At 44.1% G+C, this 24,571-nt stretch overlaps 4 protein-coding genes across 6 annotated transcripts; 2 read left to right on the forward strand and 2 right to left on the reverse strand.

Annotated features, from left to right (window-relative positions):
* The first annotated feature begins 2,195 nt into the window (after window positions 1-2,195).
* Window positions 2,196-6,147, forward strand: peak3 (PEAK family member 3). Its single transcript, XM_048251726.1, has 4 exons — window positions 2,196-2,622; window positions 2,994-3,169; window positions 3,780-4,321; window positions 4,900-6,147. The coding sequence occupies exons 1-4, from the start codon at window positions 2,561-2,563 to the stop codon at window positions 5,959-5,961; spliced, it is 1,842 nt and encodes a 613-aa protein (XP_048107683.1). The 5' UTR covers window positions 2,196-2,560; the 3' UTR covers window positions 5,962-6,147.
* A 1,333-nt stretch (window positions 6,148-7,480) lies between these two features.
* On the reverse strand, window positions 7,481-14,225 carry oaz1a (ornithine decarboxylase antizyme 1a). The gene is given in 6 exon segments (XM_048251727.1): window positions 7,481-8,437; window positions 8,558-8,643; window positions 8,772-8,947; window positions 9,883-9,969; window positions 9,971-10,028; window positions 14,038-14,225. Coding segments are annotated over 6 exon segments (657 nt in total). The 5' UTR covers window positions 14,157-14,225; the 3' UTR covers window positions 7,481-8,306.
* LOC125300136 lies at window positions 12,460-16,717 on the forward strand. Of its 3 annotated transcripts, XM_048251730.1 has the most exons (6): window positions 12,460-12,984; window positions 14,629-14,769; window positions 15,185-15,219; window positions 15,606-15,740; window positions 15,997-16,058; window positions 16,194-16,717. In XM_048251730.1, coding segments are annotated over exons 3-6 (360 nt in total). In that variant the 5' UTR covers window positions 12,460-12,984; window positions 14,629-14,769; window positions 15,185-15,218; the 3' UTR covers window positions 16,356-16,717. The 3 variants fall into 3 exon arrangements, with proteins under 3 accessions (XP_048107687.1, XP_048107686.1, XP_048107685.1); XM_048251729.1 differs by lacking the exon at window positions 12,460-12,984 and having other exon boundaries at window positions 14,313-14,769; XM_048251728.1 differs by lacking the exons at window positions 12,460-12,984; window positions 14,629-14,769 and adding an exon at window positions 14,782-14,906.
* A 149-nt stretch (window positions 16,718-16,866) lies between these two features.
* On the reverse strand, window positions 16,867-20,975 carry amh (anti-Mullerian hormone). The gene is made up of 7 exons (XM_048251725.1): window positions 20,576-20,975; window positions 19,967-20,332; window positions 19,511-19,695; window positions 18,610-18,727; window positions 18,378-18,525; window positions 17,834-18,270; window positions 16,867-17,606 (listed from the first exon to the last, which is right to left on the reverse strand). The coding sequence occupies exons 1-7, from the start codon at window positions 20,847-20,849 to the stop codon at window positions 17,182-17,184; spliced, it is 1,953 nt and encodes a 650-aa protein (XP_048107682.1). The 5' UTR covers window positions 20,850-20,975; the 3' UTR covers window positions 16,867-17,181.
* Between the last annotated feature and the right edge of the window lie 3,596 nt (window positions 20,976-24,571).

Genomic DNA, 24,571 nt, shown 5'->3' on the forward strand with positions numbered 1-24,571 from the left:
TGTGTGAACTGAGCTCCCCACCGTGGTGCTGATGTTGTGGGAGCTGACGTAGGTTTCCATCTCTGCCTGGGATCTAACCCTGAAGGAGCTCTTCAAGCAGAAAGCTCAATGCCTTAATGACGCTGCACTCAGCAGAGCTAAAGGGCCTTTATCTCCCTCCCTCTTGCCCCTGTCTGCCCCTCATTCTCTCATTTGAATCAGTGCTTTTAAAAGGGTCCCAAAAAAAGCTCTTCTTCCCTCCTTGAGCCTTTCAGCATGCAAAACAGCAAAAAAGTGTTTCCTACCTGACCATAAATTGGGGGATTTTCAGTTTCATCATCATCAACATCAGTGAATCCCTCCGTCACAATAGACAAGGCAGTTGAATATAATGTTAGCACCAGTAATTCAGCAATGATCAATGTTGTGTGGAAAGTCAATATAGCCTTTGCTCTATTAATTTTCTCTTTTTTTGGTTTTCTGATAGATGCAGATTATTTTATTGATGTTGGTGGAATTTGCAAAACAAAGCCACCATCATTGTTATTCCACTATTTACTCATTTTACAAAACATACTGTGACCACTGGGACATTTATGCATCCTATAAAATTCAGATATTTAAATATAATATAATTAAAATTCATATATTTTCTCAGAACCACTCATTACTCAGTGAGCACAGCTCTGAGAGGGTTCATGCTGAAAGCTTCTTGTGTCTGCCTCCTCACATCGATTGGCTTGCATCATCATCATTACCTTAACTGGGATTGTGAATCATAGCAGACAATGGCCCTAAGGCCACTGACTCATTCCTTCCTTCTGTTGTTCTCTCTCTCTCTATCCCTCCCTCTCTCTATGAGGACCCAGGAGCATCGCCACTTCCTTAGGCGCGTAATTACCAGACGGGGACTGTGCACTGCACTGCCCGAGCAGGCAGTATGTGTAGACGAAAGGGATCCCACTATAGCACCACCTCATGCATTTTCATCAAGCTTGGGAGCCATAGCCTCCGAAGGAGAGCGAAGGCCATTATCATGCTGATGAACATCAGCATCTGGAAAGGCCAAAGGTGACGTCACGGCAAAGACACACAAAGAGGATAATGTACTTGTGTGCTACACTACAGTGATTTATCTGTCTGTGTGTGTGATAGAGTGTGTGGGAGGGAAGGGGTGGAGATAGTAAAGACGAACCAGGTCAGACCTCGAGACCTTTAGGTATGCTGTTTATAGTCTCATGTGATTTTGTGCTCAGACTTTTTTTCTCTGTTCAGAATTTCCAACTTCTGAATTCTGGGGAAAATAGTGGTGGCATCATATCGTGACACACAGTCACAACACAGTCAACCTCTATTTTATGTCACAAATCAGTGAACTTCTTTTTTGACTCAACCATGCTGGTAATCTTAAAGATGGGTTCTGTAGCTGTGAGTGAGAAATCTGTTGAGAACAAGGCAGACATTTAAGCTCTTGCCAGACATTACTTCATACTTTTGTCAATTATAACATTTCAGTTTCCTCTTATCATTTTGTTAGAAGCAAGCAAAAATAATATGAGAGTCATTTGAGACCCATTTCAGCCCATTCATTTTACCAAGGTAACTATTTGAACATGCTGTACACATTCTGCAATTCTCTCTCATTCAACCACAGCCAGTGTGGTCTCACAGTCACACACATGCACACATACACACCCACACACATACACACCCACCACACACACACACACACACACACACACACACACACACACACACACTTCCCACCAGTTGTCACGCTCTTCCAGTGAAACACATCAGCATGAGACACCACGGCAACATCAACAGACAGGAAGAGATAGCACCAAAAACCACTCCAAACTCACACATGGTTTCCTCTCTGTGACTTGCCAAATGCTTATCTCAAAAACAAAAGGAAGGCACTTCTCTTGAAGTACTACCATGTTCTGTGTTAAAGTAAAGTGTTTGTAGACATAGCATAGCCAAGTCTTCAGGACTTTCTGCTTGAAGGGCCCCAGACAGCAGGCATAGGTAAGGACCTGTGCAGCATGCTAAAATAAGATCAGAGAAGTCCCAGTTTGTGTTGTTTTGTGGAATCCCCTGCTCTGAACTGTTACTTCTTGGGAAATACTACCTAAGCAGAAGCAGGGCATTTGCAGCATGGTGACTAGACTTGCAGAAGTCCCGTCTGATTGCACCCTGTGAAAGCAGGAGAATGATGAGATGTAGTATGCTGTAGTTGCTGTGGGTCTTTGGTTGTTCCTCATTTTGGAGTTGAGGTCAGTGTACAGTGGAGATATGCCCCCACACTCACTCATGCGCTCAGGCGCATGCATGCACACACACAAACACATACGCACACTCAGAGAGTCGCACACACTCGGGTTCCTGTACAAGACGCAGACTTCGGAAGACCACAAGAGAAGATTAAAGAGAGAGAAAGTAAAATCAACTGTAGGAAGGACAGCAGGAACTTGCAGTTGCAGGGGGCAGAGGACACGACCGGCTCAAGTACCGTCGGCGAGCGACAGCCAGCCTACCAATAAGCCAGCCAGTCATCCATCTGTCCATCCCTCCCGCCATGGACTCCTTTTCGAGCGGAGCAGAGGACCTGCCTCCCGCCCTGCCAGCCAAACAACGCAGGTAAGACCTGTCAGAACAAGGTCCTCGCTTCGACCTGCTTTTTCAGCACTGGCACCCAATGCCTGCAGATCTCACCACATCAAAGAGATCGACAGAAGGGCAAGTCCTGAGCTGCAGAGGCTGGCACGAATGTGAGATTGTCCCAGAGAGGCGTCTGAAAGTGTTTGTTTTTTGCCATTTAGATGATAAGGATTCCTTGATTAATCACATCCTTAGGTGTGAGACGAATGTGTATCCACTTGTTCAGTTAGTAGTGTGTTCTCTCTGGAATTGTCAGTAAAGTGAGAGCCTTGAATTCACAGTAGACCTCTTTGAAGCACTGAAAGAGTTCATCTGTATGTGTGTGTGTGTGTGTGTGTGTGTGTGTTTAGGAGTCTGTACTCTCGAAGCTCCAGCACCAGCTCTGTTGACCGGAAGTCCAGAGCAAGCTCCATGGTCCTCCCCTCTCCGTTGCCTTCTCCTGACTTGACCCCCGGCTCATTCTCTGTCCCCACCTCGCCTTGCTGTGACTGCTTCGCACCGCAGTGCCCCATACACCACCGCTATGGTGAGTAAAGACGAAACCAGTGCGTATCATGACACAGTAGTAATGTCGTTGATAAGCAATTGAACATGTTATTTTTTCAGAGCAGTCTCTCAGTGTGTTGGCACTGCAAAGTATAACTTTCCAAAAAAGGGATGGCTGTGTTCTTTTGACATGCTTTTTTTTAACGCCTTTGTGGCAAGCACTCCCCTTCCTCCTTTTCCGTGGGAAATGAATCAAGGGAAGTGACACCTGAAACCACACCTTGACAATACTAGCAGGCCAACCACATCGAGACAAGCTTGTTACAAATCACCGCCATACGAATATGGCTACTTAACGCTAGCACACGACACCTGGACTGAGACACATAGGCTATGTGATTGAGGCCAAGACCAGACATGTTCTAGGTCATGTGAAAATAGCTTGTTTGTATATTTTCTTTTTTTTTTAGCCACTAACACTCTTTTTCTTTTAGCCACTAACTAATATACGATTAGCGATAACAGCGATAGCTTAGGACTACTTGAAGAAACTCAAATGTTGTAAGAAAGATATTGTGATTTCTCAGAAATGATGATTTTGTTCTTATTCTTGTCTTCTTCATTATGTGTGTATCTTTCTTCTACTGTAGAACATTCTGATTGCCACCAGGAGAGATATTTCTCAGAGAATACCCCTCCCCCTGTTCCCAAAAAGAGACTGGCCCGCACCATGTCCCTGCCAGAAGAGTTCCCTGGCTCTTCTTACACCCGTCCCACCCTTCTGCCTCAGTTCAACCCTCTATCCAGGTTGTCCCCTCTCGAGGACGCAGTGTTTGACCCAGGCTGCAGTGCCGAAGAGGAGGCTCCTGAGGAACAGCTGGACGTTGCGTCTCCACCCCAACTCCCTCAGCTAGGTTTTGACACTCCAGATGAGCAGCTACCCTGCTTCTTCTCGAACCTTGGCGACCAGGCGCAGGTGTCTGAGAAGCTCCAACAGCGCCTCCTGCTTTTCCTGCGGAGTACTGTGGAAAAAATAGAGAAGGGGGTCGGGATAGCGGATGCCAGCCTGGGGCAGATCCAGCCCCAGGACCTCTTGCTGTGCCAGGATGACCTGTTCTTGCATGCCCAGGACGGCGTATGGCACTACAGAGTGAGATGCCCCAATCTGCATGAACAGGAGTTTGATATCAAGGTGAGTAGACCAGATTTCAATTGAAGTTTTGACATGGGACATTGCTAATTTGTGCACATAATATGTCAGAAATAGCTTATTGTCTCATACAGTCACAGCTTAAAGGCAAATGTGACACTATATACATAGACCATAACACTTCAGTTACTTCCTCTGCGTGTGAGCATTTTGAGGCGTTTTGCTAGTTCTATCTGAGATCAAGTTGGCAAGCTTTACAGCTCTGCAGAGGTAATAACAGTAAGCTGTGATGCTTATCATTTGGAAAGAGATTCTCATGCTTTAGATGAAAACCACACGCAAGCACACTCTCCCATATAAGGAAGGCCTCTGACTACACTATCTGTCATACAAAGCCACTTCCTGCAAGCTGGCAACAGGTGTTGAGAAATCTAACTGTCACTCTGCAAACACATTAATACAGTCACAAGCTACATTTCCAACACCACCACAGTGCATGTTATCATTTGAAAATCATAAGAAAAAATGACCAGAAACTACAATGGGGAGATTATAGATTTTGGTATATCAGAAACACTGATGTTCTGCCCTAATGACCCACCTCTAACTCTCCATTTCAGGTGAGCACAGCATCACCTTTACCTCAGCATCCCCACGCCAATGTTCAACAGGTGGTAAGTCATTTCCCAGGTGGTCCAGTTACAGACCTACTCCTGGCACCAGAGAGGGAAAGAGGAACTTTGTCCCCAAATTGGCCACAAGGTGGCAGCAGTCAGGCAGAAATGCAGAGAGAGCCTTCAGTCCTGTCTCTGCTCAAACAGGATTACCATGTCACGGTCAGCAGAGACGTGCCTCAGGGAGACCTGGAGGGGTTTGTGCTGGAGGGGAGAGCTCTCCACAGCAGTCACCCTGAGGTGTACCACAGGCGGCTAGTCCTCCTGCTGCTTCAGGTGAGCCAGGCTCTCCTGCACCTTATGACACACGGTATTCAGGTGGCTGACCTGGACCCACCTAGCATCCGTCTGTCCTGGGCAGAAAATGATGGTGGCATTGAGAAGCTGAAGAGGAGGGAGACTGGGGAGTCACAGGAGAGTAATGAAGGAGTGAACAAAAGAAGGAACAACTGTGAGAGGAAGGACACAGTGGAAAAGCAGGAAGATAAGCATTTGGGGAACCTTGAGAACCTCTGGATGAAGTGGGGGACCCCTCGAGTAGTGTTGACCTTATGCCCTTCTACAACCAATTCATCTCAGCCAGTCACCTCACACCAGATTAAGCTGGGCCGGCTGCTTCAACACTGTCTGCACCTCCCAGATGCCCACAGGAGCTGCACCCTACCAGACTCTCCCTACTCTGAGGGCCTCATGTGCCTCCTCTCCCAGCTCCTGATTCCGGAGAACCAGCTGCAAATGACCGACACAGCCCCCTTCCTCCAGGCTCTTCTCTGGGGCCCACGGGCCTCTCTCTTCCAGCACAGCCTCCACAACCCCACCACTGTCCACAACTGGCTGCTGGTCAAACGCTCCCTCCTGCTTCTCAAGCTGGCCGAGAGAGGTCTGTTCTCAGATCAGTCTTCTGTGGACTGGGAGGCTTTCCTCTGCCTTCAATACTTCAGCCTCACTGATCCCCATACTGTGCTTAATGCCACTGCGAAGCTGGGCCTCCACCACACAGAGATATGAGACTGGCTGGCTGGGTTTGATGCTACTGGGGCTGCTGTTGTGATAAATGCCATTGCTAGGGCTCTTCCACTGATCTCCTCTCTGAATGTAACAAAGTTACAGATAAGCTTTTCGTGGAAGGAGCTTGCAGGATATGAAATGTCATAAGAATGCTACAAAACCGAGTAAATAAGTAAACTAAGGCCATGTTGGTTGTTCATTTAGTTTTCTTTTTAACCTTCTTCTGAGTTTGAAGAATCATGCGCTACAGTTGCTACATTCAATTATTAATAACTGCCCCTGACACACAGATAAGTGCTCTGGTTCAGTATTTTCATCTTCCTCAAACAGCAATGAAAGAAATCTGTCCCTGCTGTCTACTCTTATTACTTACCAGATGAACTGGCAAGTTATATATTCATCACAGATGCCATTTAGATTTTTTCTCAAAATTGATGGTTGACCTAAAAAAAGGGCCTTTCTATTTAGAACTAAAGTTATTGTCAATGGCCCACATTTTTTCTTTTTTTAAATCAACATAAATGAATCATTAGCATGAAAGTCTGATGTTGCCTTTCCATAAATCTCACATACTCTGTGGCCATGAGACTTTTAAATAATTTCTGTTGAGTTAGTGGTGCAAGGGAGCCTTATACAGCTAACCTCTCAACTCCCCAACTGGCCAGCCATTTCATATTTCATATCAAACACAGGATTCTGATGTCTTGCAAACTATTCCCCAGCTAAAACTGAGCAGGGATAGATGAGCAATGTGTTTAGTTGTGATGTTGAAATCCAATCTTTTATTCCATTACAATGGTCATTTCATGTTTAAGTGACAAAATGGTAAACTACATTTTCTATTAAAGATAATGGTGCAATGGATTCTGAGGTGTTAACTGAACTGTAATGTTCACACTGTCAGGCAAAATAGAAAATACCCTCTACAGCACCTTAGCTAAATGAGACATATCAAAAAATTATGCAAGTGTAGTAGTATATTTATGCCCTATAACTTCCCACCTTGGGTGATGTAATATTCTAGCCTGACAAGCCAGACCAGGACGCATCTAGATTTCTAGGCTAGTAATATTCAAGACTTTTATGGGTGGGCAAAAGTGTTCTCAATGCTTGCAATCACCTGAGTGAAGTACCTTGACCTTGACCATGGACACTCTGTGAGAACAAGGCTCGATATCAGTTTATTTATTTACCAAAGCTGGCACAGGTACAGGAACCTACATGATCCAAGTCACATCCAGAATTTTAACAGAGCTATATAATCCTCAACCACAGGGCTGAGATAGAGGCAGGTCAAAAGTAACAACTACAATTTAGACGATAGGACAGAACACCTGTTTTAGTTTCATTCATTGCTGTACTTTAACTGAGTGCACGTCAGACAGGCATCACAGACACAGAAGAATTAGCATGAACAAGGTCACACAACCATTAACAAGAGACCAAGGATTCCAAAGTAATCCCTTTACTCAGAAATGAAACAGGATACACATCCAATGATAAAACCCATTCATATTAATCTGTTTGAGCACTTTATTCTGTGCACTGTTACAACATGCAGATTTCAGTCTCAATAAAATCACAACTAAAACTCAAGATTCATGCACACATTAAAAAAAAATTCAATACAAACATTAAAATCAACATGAAATAGCCATGAGAACAAAACTACTTACATAATGTTTTTAATGTTGCATGGACACCTTCATAAATCATAAATATTACACCCTAGAGATGATTGGTAAAAGTGGAGGATGGAGGGAGTTGGAGGACTAGAGATAATTAAACAGAAACAAACAAACAAATAAGAATCCTGGGGATCCATCCCAGTTCATTGCTCGCACCACCTCCCTTCCTCAAACTGCGTTAGGGTAACTGGATAGGCAGAAACAAAATGGCTGACATTCCACTGGGCCATTTGATAAGTCAAGTGAGTGGGATATCAGCCAGACAGCCCTCCCTCTCCAGTGGCCTCGACTCAGTGGAGGAGGAAAGGCAGGTGCCTCAGTGAACTGGGACAAGCCCTGGTAGGAAAGGTAACAAGTTAATGTGTGCCAGGTGTAAGCAAGGCTTGAATGAGACCCATATCCAGACCCAAAACAAGTGCAAATGTCACGTTTCTACAGCACAACTCCAAAGGGGAGGCGTGAAATGAAAAACAAAAAAAAAAAAGTCACTGGAAATGTCTACTTAGTCGTTTTTTTTCCTTTAAATTCTTGAATCTTTATCCTTCACTGAGGATGATGGTGGGAAAAAAAAAGTGTGTACATTAAAGAATGTGAGAATGTGTGAATGTGTGTGTGAGTATGCATGTGTGTGTGTGTATATGTGTGAGAGGATTAAGCTTATTCGTCGTCAGATGAGTCTTTCTCGATGCTGTAAGCCATAAAGAAAGCGTCAGGGCGGGAAGGGACGAGGGGATGACCTGGTCGCACAATCTCAAAGCCCAGGAAACTAAACGTCCGAAGCAGTTGAGCTGGGTAGAGAGAGAGAAAGACCGTAACTTATCTGGGCAATAAGGGAAGTGAGACAAGCACACCAGGGAGAAGTGAGAGAGGAACCAGACAGATGCAAAACAGTCTGACGGCAGACTCACCTCGGTCGTCTCGGTTCTTGTGGAAGCAGATGAAGACGTGATCCGCGTGAAGCTTCTCCTCCGCAAACTCCAGCAACAGAGCAAAGCTGGAAACACACACACTGACCATCAGTCTAAAGACTAATAAACATGTAATATGAAATACTCGAGGTAGTATATTTGTGAAATTGGTGTGTGTGTGTGTGTGTGTGTGTGTGTGTGCATTCGTGCCCACCTGTCCTTGCTGCCTTCGGGCAGGACACCAGGGGGAATCTCCACATAGAGGCTGGCCCCCTTCAGTGCCGCCCTCCAGGCCGGTGCCTTGGCCTCGGCGCGTTTCGCCTCAAACAGCAGGAAGCGCACTCGGCCAGTCTGTGGGGGCGGCTCCTCAAAAACCAGCAGATGAGAATCCTGCACGGACACACAGAGCAGACAGAGTGTGAGAGCAGAACCGGCTCTGCAGCATAGCAAGGGACACATAAGGAAAAGAGGCGCTCAAGAAAAATCGCCCCCCTCCAGTTAATAATAGCCCCACCTCTGCATACAGTAAAGGTCAAGGGGATGGCTGAGTATAGATATACCGTGGAGCCCCCCGATCCTCCCTACCCAAAGGACATGGAAAAGCCCAGAAGTCAAACCGCTGGCTCAGACTGGCTCATCACAACACACAGCTTTGGGGTGTAATTTCACTTGAGGGAGAGTCACAGACTCCCTTGAGGGTTGTGATGTTGTTCATAAATCTGTCAACAAAGCTATTTTGGTCTTTCGGTCACTGTGTTCGGTGACCAAAAAAATAAATAAAAAAGGTGTACTCATGAGGGAGACCACTTGGGTTTATGATATCATTTGCAAACAGATTCACTGAAATGAAAAAAACAAAAAAAACATTCATGACTGCTAAGCCAGTCGCTCGGGGAGACCGAGGAGCTTAGACAGGCCACTGTCGCCGCCAGGGCTCTTAACGGGGCAGACAAGCCACCGAGAACAGAGAGCAGATTAGCACAGAGATTGAGAGTGGCTGGACTGGACAGATTAACTGCTGCCAAGAACATGGGAAATAGAGGACAGTACAGCTCAGCCGAAAAAGAAACATCCAATGGCGAGATAGAACACCATGGCCTGGTAGAGACAGTGGCAAAAAGGCCTGACAGGGCAGAGTTGCTGAACTAGAAGTTCAAGTTTTTTTTAACAGAGGGCATGCTTGCTTTGTTTTGAATAGCTAGTTGGACTAGTCTTTCCCGTACATGGATGAAGCCTAATTAAACTCTTGGCAGACTGACAGGAGAGAGTTGGTTAGCTGGGAGGCTGTGTGTGTGTATCTGTGTGAATTATGAGTGTTTACTTACAGAATAGAATAGCTTAGCTGTAAGATTGTGATCCCTTTGGCCTTCCCCTCGCCCACCTGGGATCTTCAGGGGTGGGAGAGGGGCATCAGGAACACCACAGAGGCCCCGGACACGGGTTACTGCAACACCGGGAGCACCGACGCACACTCAGAGGAGGGAGGGGGGGAGAGAGAGAGAGAGAGAGAGAGAGAGAGAGAGAGAGAGAGAGAGAGAGAGAGAGAGAGAAAGACAAAGACAAAGACAAAGAGAGAGAGAGAGAGAAAGAGAGAAAGACTTCATATTAAATTTACTTCATTTTAACTTAATGTCTTGTGATAAGTTGATTACTAAACATTCCTATAGGCTGAGGCAAAAGAGGAACTGTTCATAGGGCAAATCTTGTGACTGCTCACATTGTACAAATGTTTTGTTTTGAGGAAGTCAATCAGGCAAGGTTTAGGCTGTTTACTTGTACCGTCAAGCAATGATTAACATGAGGCTACCTTTCCAAAAACATGGGTAATGTTAACAACCACATCCACCTTTCAAAAAGTCGACATGCTTGTTGTATTCAAAGAAGGAGTTCAGAGTGCAATGCACTGTAAACAATTGAGCAAACAAACCTCAAACCTTCTCTTCCCACCATAATTTTATCTAACCATTTCAGAGAATCTCTGCCAATTTTCCATTGTTTACAACAAAGCTATTCTGAGTTTATGGAGCAAAATAGTTCAAGAAAACAACTAGTACAAATTCTTCAGATGACAGGGATTGGAATCTGGGTCCTGGCTTCACAAAGCCTCAAAACAGCCATCTTGTGGAATGGTGACGCCGACACGATTTGGTAATACAAATAAAAACTGTTGCATTTCCTTGTTGAAACTCATTCCTATTTGGAATTTGGTTTGCAAGTTGTTTTGTTCAGTAAAATAACATCCGGCAATAATGGCAAACTACATCTGGGCTGCATTACATGGTCAATTTGCTGAGTAAAGAGCACTTAAAAACACTGCAGGTCCATTATAAATTAATCTGTAAGACTGCAAGCACTAGTTACCGATAACTACAAGTTATATTTGCTGTATCTGCACATTATGGAGCATGCTAGGGTTGAAAGCAATATCCTTTTGAATTAACAACATATTTAAAAACACTACAAATTAATTTGATTGTGTTTGCATAACATGGAGAACTAAGCCCTGGTTGCTAAGGTGGCCAGTGGATTTACAATGAGGTAGTTTCAGAGTGTGGTCTGTCACAACAATGTGTGACTCGCTAGCACTTCTAAGGCAACCCCTGAGCAATGTGGGATCAGAGTGTTCACTGTACTTGCTCTCTACTCTGCACTAGCGGTTCTTGTCAAACATTACCACTAGAGTGTGCCATTTAGAGGGTCAAAGTTTAATTATTAAAACTCTGCTGATATGACCAATCATAAATGATTAGGGATCTCAGGCCATCCAGGCAGGAGGCAGTCAGCAGGGTTTCAAGCATGAGGAAATGTGGTCATAAGCACTCTTTGCAACGTCTGAGACGGGAATGACCATAACAACTTGCACACTCTACGTCATCATTAAGGTGGTGTGACATGTGGAGTGAATGTGTGATGAAATGTCTGAACCTCCATGTCTCACACACACCTCTTGTCAAGCCCCTAAGCATGACTCATACAAAATCCTACAGGCTCTTTACTGACAAAATAAAATGAAAACCATACACAGATAAAAGGAGGCTTAGAAAGCATCAGACAGCTGGGGTGATTGACGCAGAGGACCAGTTTTTTGTTGTGTAATGAATCACAGTGCAGATGAATGAAGTGGCTCGTACTTGGCTGAATCACAAGCATTACGAGAGAGGATTAGAGTGGCCAGAATAACAGTTCCCATCCAATCCCATAAATCAAGATGCAAATCCGCCAAAAAAACCTGCACGGGTCAGAAGGGCTCTTAGGAAGACATCCTGATGCCATGTTCCCACTCATACACGGTATGGAGTGGTACACAGGAGCTTGACTTAAGAGGATACAACTGCCCTACCTTGACCTGGACATAAATATTTAAAGTTATGAGGGACAATTTACCTGATTGCAACAAAATACCATCAGATTTCTTTAAAAGATGCTGTCAGGCTGTAGACTACTAAATGCCATTACATTTATAAGGAACTTCGGTGTTTATAACTATAGACAAGGGACAATAAAGTACCTATTATTTTAACTAACCCCATCTTAACAGCTTGATGCTAGTTATGTCAGGCTACTAGTAAGCTAATCGTATTCCACTTTCTCTTTCGAAGGTCACGCTGAGCATTTTGACGCAAATTTAAGTGTAAACTGGCGTTGCTACAATGTGTCGCAATATCAATGTTGAAACCAACTCATCTGTGTGATTCATCAGAACTTTGCTTCGGAGTCGCACGTAGGTAGTTCAACACCACATCTGCACGCGGACCACTATGCTAGCGTGTGGACCACTTTAAGAATCTGCGTAGATGAGCTTTAGATTTTACACGATTCATACCGTGTTGGCGGTTACCAACTAGACAAACTCTTTAATTGTTTCCCTTAAAACTGAACGGACTTATACATTTCCTTGAAAATAATCAATGAAATGAAATACAAAAAAATCCTGCCTTAATTCAAATGATCGACAACAATCATTATATTTAATCAATTGATCATAGACTCGGTGGTATTAAACAAGAAGTGTGCTGCAATAATGATGTTGTTTCGATCAATGGCCCATATCACTAAGGTCACATTACTTACTTTACTATCTGACCCATTAGGAATTTAGGTCGTCGCATGGTTAGGGTTAACGTCAACTGTAAACCTGGACTTAGCGATCGCTATTAAATGCTAAACCGTCTGAAACGTTTAGGCAACTGAGGCTCTAACGTTATTCAATTTCGACCAAACTATAGTAACATTACGTTACATGTCTCAATAAACAAGTAGCAAGTAGATGTAACACTGCAAATCAGAGGATTTGCTTGCTAGTTTAGCTAGTGCTAACTAGCTAGCAGCTAACTACGCAACACAAGAAGGCTGAGGAACTACGAGCACGGAAATTAGGCGAGCTAAAAGATTCTATCACAAATCTAGCTCTACTTGAGGGACAGCAGGTTTGGGCTTTTTTTATTACACGCTTTCCATTTTAAATATTCAATATTTGCTATTGTGAGCTTCCTATGGTAATCCAGAGGCTAGCATTAACACCACCAGTAAGTACGGTAAATAAACGTTGCCGCAGATTGGACCCTTTGCTCGGACCTAGCCAACAATTTCTAGAATATTCCATGTTATTAACCACTTGTCATGGCATTGTTCAGACCATAAAAGGCTGGATAAATGCCCTTGACTCCCTCAGATGAATTAAGGTTACTTGTGGTCATTATCCATATTCAAGTTCAAGCACATTTTAACGCCAAAATAGCTATCTAACGTTAGCATGTCAAATCGAGTTAGTAGCAAAAAGTAGCATAGCATAGTTTAGCTAGCCGCTAACTACATTTCTAGTATTAACAGTACCTTTATTTTAATTAATGTATACGAATGCATTTATCTATACGTGAATAGGTGAGCTACTGTTCCTCCCAATAACAATTTCTCAATTTATCAACTACTTTTGCCTGTTAAGCTAGTCTATGCTAATTAAGACAATCGCACAGATATAGCTGCATACAGCCAACCCTAGACTCCAGAGCTAGTTCACCTAGCAAGGTAAACACGTTACGTTAGCGGGCTAGAAGCTATCTAGTTCTATGTAGCTAACCATGTCCGATTGCTAAATTGTTTTAATAGGATTCTCGACTGGTTAGTCAGCATAGCCGAGCGCTTTGCATTTCAACCATTGTTCAACGTACATCTGAATTGAACTCCGATGACACTTTGGGAAATAAAGCACATACGTTTATTTACCAAAGGCAAATTTAATACTTGCCGCTCAAGTTTAACATACTAATATTACAATATTGGATTAAATGTATTGCGTGTAAACAAGGCACAAGGCACGAGGCCCACAATGCTAGCTAACGTTACCTACCCAGATTCCCAAATCTTGATGAAAAGGCATGCTAAGCTGCTAGCTAGCTCAGCAGGATGGCTAACTAAACAGGTAACATAGCAGCTAAGTTGGGCCCATTTCCATGTCAACAACTCTATGATCCACAACTTACCTTTCACTTTCGGGTTTATTACTATTCAGATCGATGATAGGCATTTTTGATATATTTCTCTCTTTTTCGCGCACAAAACAATGGCTATTTAGTATCGTCTGTAGGTTGGATTTAACCATCCGGCCAACGTCCAAGCCCGCAGATCTCTCTCGCTTCTCCACCAAATGACACTGTTTTTCTAACGACGATCAGTTTTCCTAGCAAGGGGCGGGCCCTGCCCGAATGGAGTCATAATGGGGGCAGAGCGCTTTATCTTACGTAAATGATCTTATGCTATATTTTATTGCATAACCGAGATTTACATGCCCTGAAACAACCGTGGAAATTGATTTACATAACATTTGTTACAAATTCAAGACTTAACAATTCAACGAGATATATTTTAAGTTGATGCTAGAGCAGCTGCGGTTTATTTTCTGTTACCATAGGCCTACCGTGCCCGTGTGAATATGCAGGCTAGGTTAACAATAAAATCAACCTAGTCTAGGCCTAGCCTACTATGCAGCCAGATGAGAATGTCCCCTAGTTCGAGGTACCTGCAATATGAGTTTAAATCACATAAGATGAAACCACTGTCCATATCACCGCCAGGTTTTTATTTTTTGCTGCTGACCCAGCTGTGCCCGTCGCTCAGTGTCAAGTGTCTGAAGTAAAATCCGACACGTGGGTTGACACCCAGATTCTGAAGTCTACAGCTCTTATCCAATCGCACAACCCAACAGTTTAATCCAGGTAGGCCACTTTCATACCAATTCACAAGGTCACGATTGTCTGCGGTTTGTTTGCATGTGGATCAGCATATGTTGTGGTCATAGACGACGGTGTTTATCTTACTCTTGGTCCAATTTGATTGAGCCTGGCTATTTAAAGTAAGTAGTTGTGGTGGGCTACAGTCTTCTGGGATGTTTATCACAACGGTTTCGTCAGCTGCAGACTGAGCCGTTTTCATAGAGACTTGGATATCTTTGTCATTCATTCAAATTAAACATAACGTAGACTAGCATAGGCTACCATTTGCTGAAATATCACAATTTCACGCCTAACAATGCCGTTTAAGATGAATTCTGGTGCATTCACATTATTGTTACTTGAAGCCTACCTTTTCTTGGAAAACGGGACTTGCTAATGGTTTCCTGTTTATCTTCAGGTTCCTTGATTGCTCTAAAGAAGACCTGCCCTCAAGTTTGTTACTTACCTTAATCTTACAGCGTCTAATCTTAAAGTGAAATAGTTTGTTTAACAATAGCCTATACAGTGGTTTTGGGGGGAAAAAACAGTAAACCTAATGCATGCCTGTGTGCAAGCAAAAACATGTCAAATGTAAATGGTAGGGGCCCATGCAGTCCACTCAAACATTTTTCCAATGCAGCTTTGGCTTATTACTCCTACTAGGCATACCTATTAAACAAGGGTAACATTTTGATTTAGATATAGCCTAACAGGATGTGCCACCGTTAGAGCTTACTAAGTGGATGTGAAGACTATGTGTAGGCATTGATTTCTCATAGATCATGTGATTCATGAGGCCAGAAGGTGCCTGTTTACATGGTGTTGTTATGTTATGGTAGTGCCCTATCGCCGGAAACTTCCTGTTGAATCGTTGAGTCAGGTGGAGAATCCATGGAAAGGCATCACACTGAACCGATGTATTGCCCTGGCCATGATAATTGTGGTGGTCAGCTCAAGTGTTGAGCAAGTGCAAGGTAATAACTCTTTTTACTGTTGTTTGACATGAACTTTGAACATGAACAATTCCATTGGCCCATGCAATAGATGCATATAGAAATGTTTTTTTTTACAGTCTACAGGTGTGCACTCCTTGCCAGGTCCTCTGTATTATCATCAAAAACAGATTAGGATTCAGTATTGTTGGTTATCATTATGTTTACCAGGTGTAACTGATTATTTGTGTTGTTGAGCACATGGTTGTAATGTATCCAGCATCCTGCTTTATTTCAGAGGCCCTGGATACCTTCCTGGAGGAGGAGGATGGTCTGAGCATGACTGACGGAACTAATCAGGTAGTTAAAGCCACAGACCTTGCTTGGTTCGAGGTCTCTTTGCCTGGGGAGAGATTGCTTTGGGAGAAATGTACAGGCGCTCAGTGGGTGGTGCTGCTTTGATCACATGACTTGCTCCCTCTGTGTCGGTACCAGCCTGGCAGCTTGCTGTGGGACACCTTGGCATTCTGGAACTGGGGCCTGGAAGATGACACGCTAAAGAGACGATCGATACGCAAAAAGATCCATAAACGAGACCCGACCGTCAGACTTCTGAGGGAGAAATCTGTGCTGGAAGCACTGGATGGAGATGACTGAGGGGATAGGGGGTGAAGAGACAGGCTGATAGAGAATGTGATACAAAAAAAAGTAAAAGAGGGAAGGAAAGGGGAGGGACATGTTGGAAGAGGAGACAATGGTGACAGCGGTGATGACTGAATCATCAGATAGTTGCATGACTCAATAAGCTCAGAAACAAAGCCAATGACAGGATGTTACTATGCCTCATGCCATGAGGGCAGATTGATCTACCCCAAGATTTCACACTTTTTTCAGCACTAGCATTACTTAAGCCATTAGAGATTGGACAACAGAGAAAGAGAAGCAATGTTTGCTTTGATAAATCGGTATTTGTAACATTACTTTTGTCGCTGTTAATAAATTACATCTCTTGGTTCAAATATTTTGTCCATCTATGTAAATGTAATGCTATTGCTTCCTATAGTATTTTATTCAGAAGCTACTTGGGGCAAGTCAGTCAATACTTACTACTGTGCGTAGTCACATGTTCTTCAATTTGTACACAAAATTACAAATCCTCCAAACAGCCTTTCACCTTTACATAACTGAAGTGGTTTTAATGTTTTCTACTGAAATAACATCTGTTCTGTGAGTCCCTACGTACATAAAAATACCTTTACTGTCATAAGGAATGTGTCAGTTAAAGCACAATTGTGAAAATATGTAGATAGGGAAATAAATACAGTTGTGATGTATCAGCGTATGTACAGCGTAATTATAATACAATTACATGATGGTAGTGAGAATCAAAAAGAAAAAAAAACCATGCACAAGTCCATATATATTTGTGCACTGTCATGTTAGTGGGCTGTGGTCAGAAACACAAACATCACTCTGAATTAATTCAGCGGCAGCCACATTCCTTGGCCACCATGTTTGTCTTGGCGGAGATGGTGGTGCCATCTTTGTCCAGCTCCACGACCAGCAGGTCTCCATACTCTGTGGGCACGCAGCAGGGGGCGCGGCCAGTCCAGCCCCCCTTTTGCACCATGCTGTTGATCAGGATGGCATGGTTGTTGCCCTTGGGCAAAGGGAAGCTACACTCGCCCTCACAGTTGTTGATGGTGGCCACGGAAGGCTCCAGAAGGAAGGCCTCGAGGGAGATGGTCAAGCTCTGCAGGCGACAGGGGTTGTGCTTTCCTTGACTCTCCTCGCCCCCTCCGCGGGTTAACCTCTGCGATCGCTCGGCCTCCCAGGTCCCTAGGACAGTCTGCAAGGCCTTGAGCAACAGCAGGGCACAGTACTGGACCTCACCGGACTCCCCATCACCTGCAGACACATGCTAATGTCAGGACAATTCTGGCATTGCTGGAAAGGGCAATTTCATCCTAATTCATTAAGAGTTGTGAGTTTATGTGTGAGCATGTGTTTAGGTAGATTAAGTAGATTAAATTGTGGTATGTTTGGATTAAACAGAGACAATAACTGGGATATAAATCATGCATCTTGTTTCATGGATTAGCCTAGTCCTGAACACAATGAGAAACTTCTCTCACCACCTGATTGATCCATCCCTTCAGCTGGCAAGGCACTAAGATCACTTAGCCTCTTTAGTCTGTCAGTCAAATGCCCACCTCCCACCTCCTCGTGCCGAAACTGGGCCAGCGCGTCGTCCAGCCCCTGCCGAAGCATGGACAGCAGCGGTGGCTGGAGAGAGAGCGCCACTCGGTGGCTGAGCAGCCCAGAGCCCCGTTGGGGGAAGGAGAAAAGGGTCGGCGTTGAGGAGTTCAGTAACCCCAGCAGGAGGCTCTCGCTGGAGGACTCACCCAGGGTCAGGGGTGGCATAGAGCTCAGCGAGGCCAGCGGCAGAGCCACGGCATTTCCGTCAGGTGAAGACAACGCCTTCTTCTGGGGGAGAACATCACTAAGGAACCTCTGGAGCTCACACAAGAACTGGTACGTTCTGGAAGGTGGCAGCACTGGAGATGGGGCACTGTTTAAACAAGGAGGAAACAAAACGCAAACATCCATTACTCCAGTCACACTTCAGCGACGATCAAGTTTCATTTTGCAAGTTTCACTTAACACATAAGGCCGCACCTGTGATCAGTGGAGGTAATGCCCCCAGGTTTATCCTCATGTGGTGACTTGTTTGGAAAAAAGACCAGCAGAGGTCTCTTCAGGGCAACTTCTTCTTTACCACGTCTCATTAAAAAGTTTTGAACTTCAGACAAAGACAGATTTGGCCCTACAATCATTTCAATCACATATAGAGAATTAATATCCATTTTCACATAGGTCAAACTCCAAACAAGAAAAGACAGGTACTTACCCCTGTTTGGTTGCTTCAACTCAACAGTGATTCGTATGGTCTGCAGTCTAGGACTTCCTGTTTCAGGCACTCTCCTGGTCAGCACGATGAACTGAGTTTCCACTGAAAGGCATGCTGTCTGGGAGAAGGGCCATGACACTTGGTCAGACATGGTATATGGGGTAGTATACAGATTCTGCAGTAGCTGACATATTCTCTATTCACTGAGACATTTCACTTGATGAAGTTTTTTTTGCTTTTTTGGGGTGGAGTGGCTGTCTGGCTGACATTTAGTTTGCAAATGGAGGAGATCTGGCATTTGCATCTCTGATGCTGGTAGGGGAGATGTGGGCCTAAGAACACAGGAAGCAGCAGAGGCAGACATACTGTATTTCTGAGGGGTCTTTTGCAGTCACTGACAAGTTTTATGCAACCGAGAGACCCAGAAATCAACAAGTTAATGCTATTTTCACAAGCAGATGGTGACTAGTTGCTAGGTTTTAGTGCCTGAAAGTTTAGTGTCATTGACATTTTGTAATTAATTTTGATTTCTGGTTCAGTGGAAATGTCTCCCTGCTTCAGAAGCTGCATTCAGTTTCTTGGTGTTTAATGCCCCCAACGTTGTCTTCAAGGCAGTGCTGCCTGGAAGGCGCTAGGGTTAGGCATGGGTTAAGGTTAAGGTTAGGGTCAGGGTTATGGTTAGGATTAGGTGTCTTTAAGTCGACGGTTGCAGCACTGCCCTGAGGACGACGTTGGGAACTTAAAACACCATCAAGCCTAAATTCGGTCTTGCTTGGGTAAAACTCGGTTCTAAATGTCAGAATGCAATAGACTGAATGTGATTTAAAAACACAGCACACATACAAAGTTGTTACACCATGAACAAGAAAACAAACAAACAAAAAAATTCTCAGAGGTTAACCTGTTTGTTGGGAAAGAGCACATCGCTGCTGAAAGTAACTTCAAGGATCTCTGTTCTTTTGGAGGCAACAAAGAACAGCAGCATCGTGGGAGCCACTGTGCTGAGGTGTGTCCTCACTTCAAAGGCCGGAGGAACTTCAAAGGTCAAAGAAACGCTTCCTGCTTCCTCTCCAGGAACCCAGAGTTCTGACATAACACAAACCCAAAGTAAGCAATATCAATACTCTTACAGCATTGCAGCTATTCATACCAAAATGCCCTTTCGAAACAAAATGAACAAAGACCATGTTTAAGGTTTAGAGTTCAACTCTAAAAGTACTCTCCTTAAAAAGGTACACATTGACTTTTTTGTGAGGTAGCTTTGACAGGATATGACAAGTCTTGACAATGAATTTCTTTTGAACATCCTGAACATCCACAACTAAATGTGAAATAAGTACCACGATAACACATGTACCTTTATCCAGATTGGATGCCCAAGGGCCCACACTGTCACCATCTCTGTCTGCAATCAGTGTGGCCAGAGCCGAGAGCCCTGCCTCAGCTGACCCATCTCTCCCAGTGCAAATCCCAAACCGAGTCAGGGTGTCTCTACCCAACTCACTCTCCCTGCTCCAGCCATCTTGCAGGGCAGACAGGGCTTCTTTCAGTCCGTTACCTAAACCTCCAGCCATGGCAAAACATGGTGCTTCCTCAGACTCCTCACTGTGCAGGGAAGGGAAGGGCTTTATGTTGATCACTGGAGGCTGCGTGAGCAATTCCTCTCCCTTCTGTGCATCATCCTGGCCGAGGTTGGATTTCAGGACATCCACCTCCTGATTTCCTTGAAGGCAAAATAATGACCATAATGCATTTCTCGCTAATTGAGTAAAACATTTGACAATATGGAGTTGTCGTAAGCCCATTACATACAATTTTTTGCAAACAATACAAAAGATGTAACCACAAAAATATTCTCATAAACATACAGAAATACGATCTAAGAACAGTCTCATCTACAAATCAATATGGCTGATCGACACATACATACATGGAAAATACAGCCAAAAAAATGCAGACGACACACCTCTAGTTCCTCCCTGGCCATGGGCATCATCAGCTTCTCTTCTCAGCATCCCAGCTCCCAAAAGCCCCACATGTTCGTGGAGAGCAGACATAGCAGACGACTGAACTGGCCCGGGGTGATCCAACCTGTGCTTCTGACCCACATCCTGTCTGGGAGGCTTTAAGTTGCGGTCTTCGCTGTCTTCCAGGGGTGTGGTGCTAATAGGGGCAATACCCAGTGGCAAAAGTAGGAGCAGGGGCAGCCACATGTCAAAGGGGTTTTGACTCGCTTGCATCAGTTGTTGTCAGGATGCGCCCCGAGAGAAAGACTGGCTTTATATCAGCCGCAGCCTTCTCCGGGTTCCCCAGAGCGGGAGCTGTCAGAGGAGAGGAGCAGCGCAGGACAGGACTACGGCCTTGAATGGGTTATGGGAGGTGGAGTTTGGGCACTGTCTCATGGAGAGGCATGAAACTTGCTGTCCACACATAGAGGTATTGTTTACTACTCTTCTCCAGTGTGTGTGTGTGGTGAGGGGGAGGCCTGGAGGCCACACACAGACACACACACACCCTCCTGTCTGGCCAATTCTGTTAATATCAGGGGAGGCGAGATATGGGACTCACATTTTTGGAGCTCCAAAAATACTCCCTCTGTTAATAGTGTTAATATTCCTTTCCTTCGCCATGTGGAGTATATGATTTAGTGAGTAGGCTACGGATCTAATAGTAGTAGAACATGAAGCTCCAGTTCTCAAGAAGACTGTCCCACACTGTAACATCTCTTACCACATTTATTACTTAAGTATACTTAACACATTTTTCCCTTAATGCTAACCGAAGGAACTTCAATATGAATCAAATTTTAATACAACGGCACATATTTAGGCTATATTTACTCCGTGAGGGCGTTCAAGAAGTTCTAGATAGGCGGCTGTTATGTAATAAATGTGATTGCCGCTATCAATTCTCCACTCTTTTCTTTCTGTGGACTGAAGTGCATGAGTGGGTATGTGAGCATCAGCTAGAATATAATCTTCAGGGAAAAATGTGTCTCACCTCTGTTCCTGACCAGAGGGAAGACAGCTGCGTTTGTGTTTTGCAGAATCTCAAGGTCTCTCCCCTGTTTCCAGCGGGTGCCGGGTGACAACAGATGTCAAGGTCCTTGCAAAAAAAGAACCCCAGGATCCAAGGAAATAATCAAGAGAAATATGACAAAATAGGATGTCCTATTTTGGGGAGGGAGTGTTTTTCTAACCCTGTCTCTCACAGTCTTCACAGCATTAACTGGAGGAAGATTCATATTTTCATGAACCTTTGAGACCTGTCCTTCAAGGAACCCCCTTTGACCAAGATGTTACACCTCTATTGCCTTTGGATGTGCCCCCTTAATGATTAATATTTTTGTGACAATGATTGAAGCTATAACAGGACTTCTCATACTTCTCAAGTTTACTTGAAACTCACGTGAATACTGTTGGCACTGTTGACTGAAGTGAAGTGGCTCATGAATTGAACAAACTCAAGGGGATACTCTTTCACAATGACCATAGGGGCGATTTCCCAAAACAGTGGGACCCATATTTGGTGAGTATTCTGATAAGGCTCTGCACATACTGTCCTCCCCTGCAGACGGACAAAACAAGCCGCCAGCCATTCCATGCTCAGCTGCAGTGCCAGCACCCACTGCTGTGCTCCCGCTTCCTCACACATAAACTGCGATATCAAACCAATACAATCAAAGGTTCACATACAAAAGGTTCACATTTCCAGCCCTGTTTTTCAAGTTTTTTTCTACTTAATACAAAACCCACTTAACATCCGAATGAAAAATTCCAACGCCTGTTCATTGTTAATGTGCAACTATGTGCAAGGGGTTGGGGTCAGGACAACTCTCAAAACCACCAAGACATGTAGCGAACCTTCTGTGCTTTTGGTCACTTGTAGTTTGTAGTAGCGTTGTATTGCAGGCCACAGTGAACATCATGGAACACGAGTAACCCGATAAGGTCACCCCAAGTGACAGGGCAGTATCAAAGGGGTGTGTGTGCACACAGTGATATTTGACCACTGGAGTGTTAACAGTGCATAACCCAAGCAACGACCTGAGGGGAAAACGTTGGGTATAAAACACCAGTCTGCTGAGGACTGTATAGCATTGGACAGTGATGTACAAAGGCAACTACACAAAAATAAACATCCAGTTATTTCTGAATGTTTAACAAACACAGGCTTTATATGAAGAAACATCAAGATAAAAAAGGGTATTTTTGGAGGGGTGGTTAGTTGACATTTATACCTACACGGTGAAAATGGAGTGGCATAGATAGAAGACGGAGAGAGAGGCCAGGTTTAAACTGAAGTTTATTAGACAGTTGCACCTCTGTAGCACAGCAGAGGGCGTTCATTATGTTCATAGCTGCATTTTTCCTTGTTTTAAGTGTAGGAGAGCACCTTACTGTCTAAAGAGTATTAAAACCATCTGGATCTCTTAATAAGTCTTATTAAAAGCATCACCATTTGCAATTATATCAAACACGAGTAAAATCAAAGTTGTAACAATTACAATAACAACAATTCATAAACAAACAGAAAAACCCATAAACATAAAAACCCTTTCAGTGCTGGTAATGAAGGACTCGCTTCTCTGGTCCACAGCATGGGTGTGTGTGTGTTGTTCCTGTTGTCATTGTGTTTCCTCGTTTTGTGGGAGATGTAGAGACAGAAAGGCTCAGGAAACATCTCTGATTAGCTAAAAAAAAAAAAAAGTGTGTCCTACCCCACAGCATTCAGACTGTAAATCTGAGGTGAGTCCGAACTCTCCCTGAACGTGTACAAGAGAAGAGAAGAGAAAAAGAATTGGAAAGAACAGAAATCCAAACCAAAAACCTGATGATGGAAACGATTGTGCAGAGAAAGTTGAGTGGCCCACAGATAGCTACACTGATGGGAGAAACAGTCCAAAGTCTGTGTGCTAGTATTTCTATGACAGCTCACATTTTAAGATCATTCACTAATGATGTGGCACCAACACCGAGGCGCTGAAAGTTTTAAAGGTCAGAGAGGCGGGTTTTGGTATCAGATGCACCAGCTATCACTGGTGTTTTTGATTCCAGCAGGTCAAGCAGCACCACAATTAGTTGTTGACTTTAAGCTCGCTCTCGCTATCTCGCTCTCCAGCAGCAGTAAGGCGAAGAGCTGAGCGTTCCCACAGCTGTGTGAGAGAGGGAGCTTTCTGAGGCATGGGAGATGTGACCAGGCTCAGAGGGATGTGAGAAACGAGGAGCCCTGCTAAGGCGCGTGACTGCGCAAGCACCATAATGATGATGGCGGGAGAACTGTGCACAACGAAGACCTACGAGGCACAACTGTGCAGCACCAGGTGAAGTAGGATTTATCCATGTACATGATGACCCCGTGGGGGTCCGCTTCCCAGAGAGCCGCACAGCGCTGACTGACTAACGACTTTTACAGCACCAATAAATGAGAAGGGTCAAAAGGTTAAAGGTGAAGGGTCACACCTTAAGAGTTCAGCACCAAAGAAACCATTCTGGTTCTGTGTACTAAGCCTGCCAACCTTCTGGCTGTATAACGTCTCTCTACACCTAGAGAAAGCTCTACAGACACCCGCTGACGTCACATGCACTTGCACATTATCCTGAATGCAAAACAAAAAACACGTCTTAACAAGAACAAAACAAAACATAACGGGTGTTTAGCTATATGCCAAAATACTGTATATATGTACATATATACTCTGTGCCAAACAACATCGCAACTAAGTTTATCGAAACGTGCAGGGACTCTCACACTACGCGCTTAAGGAAATGTAATTACATTATAAATAGAAAACAAACAACAAAAAAAAAAAAAAAAAACAAAAAAAAACACCGGAGAGCCATAAAGCGGCCTCCGCTTCATCCCTGTGAAAAAGAAGCACCAAGAATCGATAATTATTATTACTGATGTTCTTCATATAAATAGGCACAGTCCAGAGTTGTACAGATTGTAGCACCATCTT

The sequence above is a fragment of the Alosa alosa genome, chromosome 9 (genome assembly GCF_017589495.1).
Source record: "Alosa alosa isolate M-15738 ecotype Scorff River chromosome 9, AALO_Geno_1.1, whole genome shotgun sequence".
Lineage (NCBI taxonomy): Eukaryota > Metazoa > Chordata > Actinopteri > Clupeiformes > Clupeidae > Alosa > Alosa alosa.

What these genes read in the sequence shown, in the direction of transcription:
- peak3 (XM_048251726.1), top strand. Translation starts at nt 2,561, where the DNA reads ATGGACTCCTTTTCGAGCGGAGCAGAGGACCTGCCTCCCGCCCTGCCA. An exon ending in CTGCCAGCCAAACAACGCAG is followed by an intron (nt 2,623 to 2,993) that starts GTAAGACCTGTC and finishes GTGTGTGTTTAG; the next exon opens with GAGTCTGTACTCTCGAAGCT. An exon ending in CCCCATACACCACCGCTATG is followed by an intron (nt 3,170 to 3,779) that starts GTGAGTAAAGAC and finishes CTTCTACTGTAG; the next exon opens with AACATTCTGATTGCCACCAG.
- LOC125300136 (XM_048251728.1), top strand. Translation starts at nt 14,824, where the DNA reads ATGTGGATCAGCATATGTTGTGGTCATAGACGACGGTGTTTATCTTAC. An exon ending in AAGTGTTGAGCAAGTGCAAG is followed by an intron (nt 15,741 to 15,996) that starts GTAATAACTCTT and finishes GCTTTATTTCAG; the next exon opens with AGGCCCTGGATACCTTCCTG. An exon ending in TGACTGACGGAACTAATCAG is followed by an intron (nt 16,059 to 16,193) that starts GTAGTTAAAGCC and finishes TGTCGGTACCAG; the next exon opens with CCTGGCAGCTTGCTGTGGGA.
- amh (XM_048251725.1), bottom strand. Translation starts at nt 20,849, where the DNA reads ATGCAAGCGAGTCAAAACCCCTTTGACATGTGGCTGCCCCTGCTCCTA. An exon ending in TGCTCTTTCCCAACAAACAG is followed by an intron (nt 18,728 to 19,510) that starts GTTAACCTCTGA and finishes CCCTTCTCCCAG; the next exon opens with ACAGCATGCCTTTCAGTGGA. An exon ending in ATTACCTCCACTGATCACAG is followed by an intron (nt 18,271 to 18,377) that starts GTGCGGCCTTAT and finishes TTGTTTAAACAG; the next exon opens with TGCCCCATCTCCAGTGCTGC.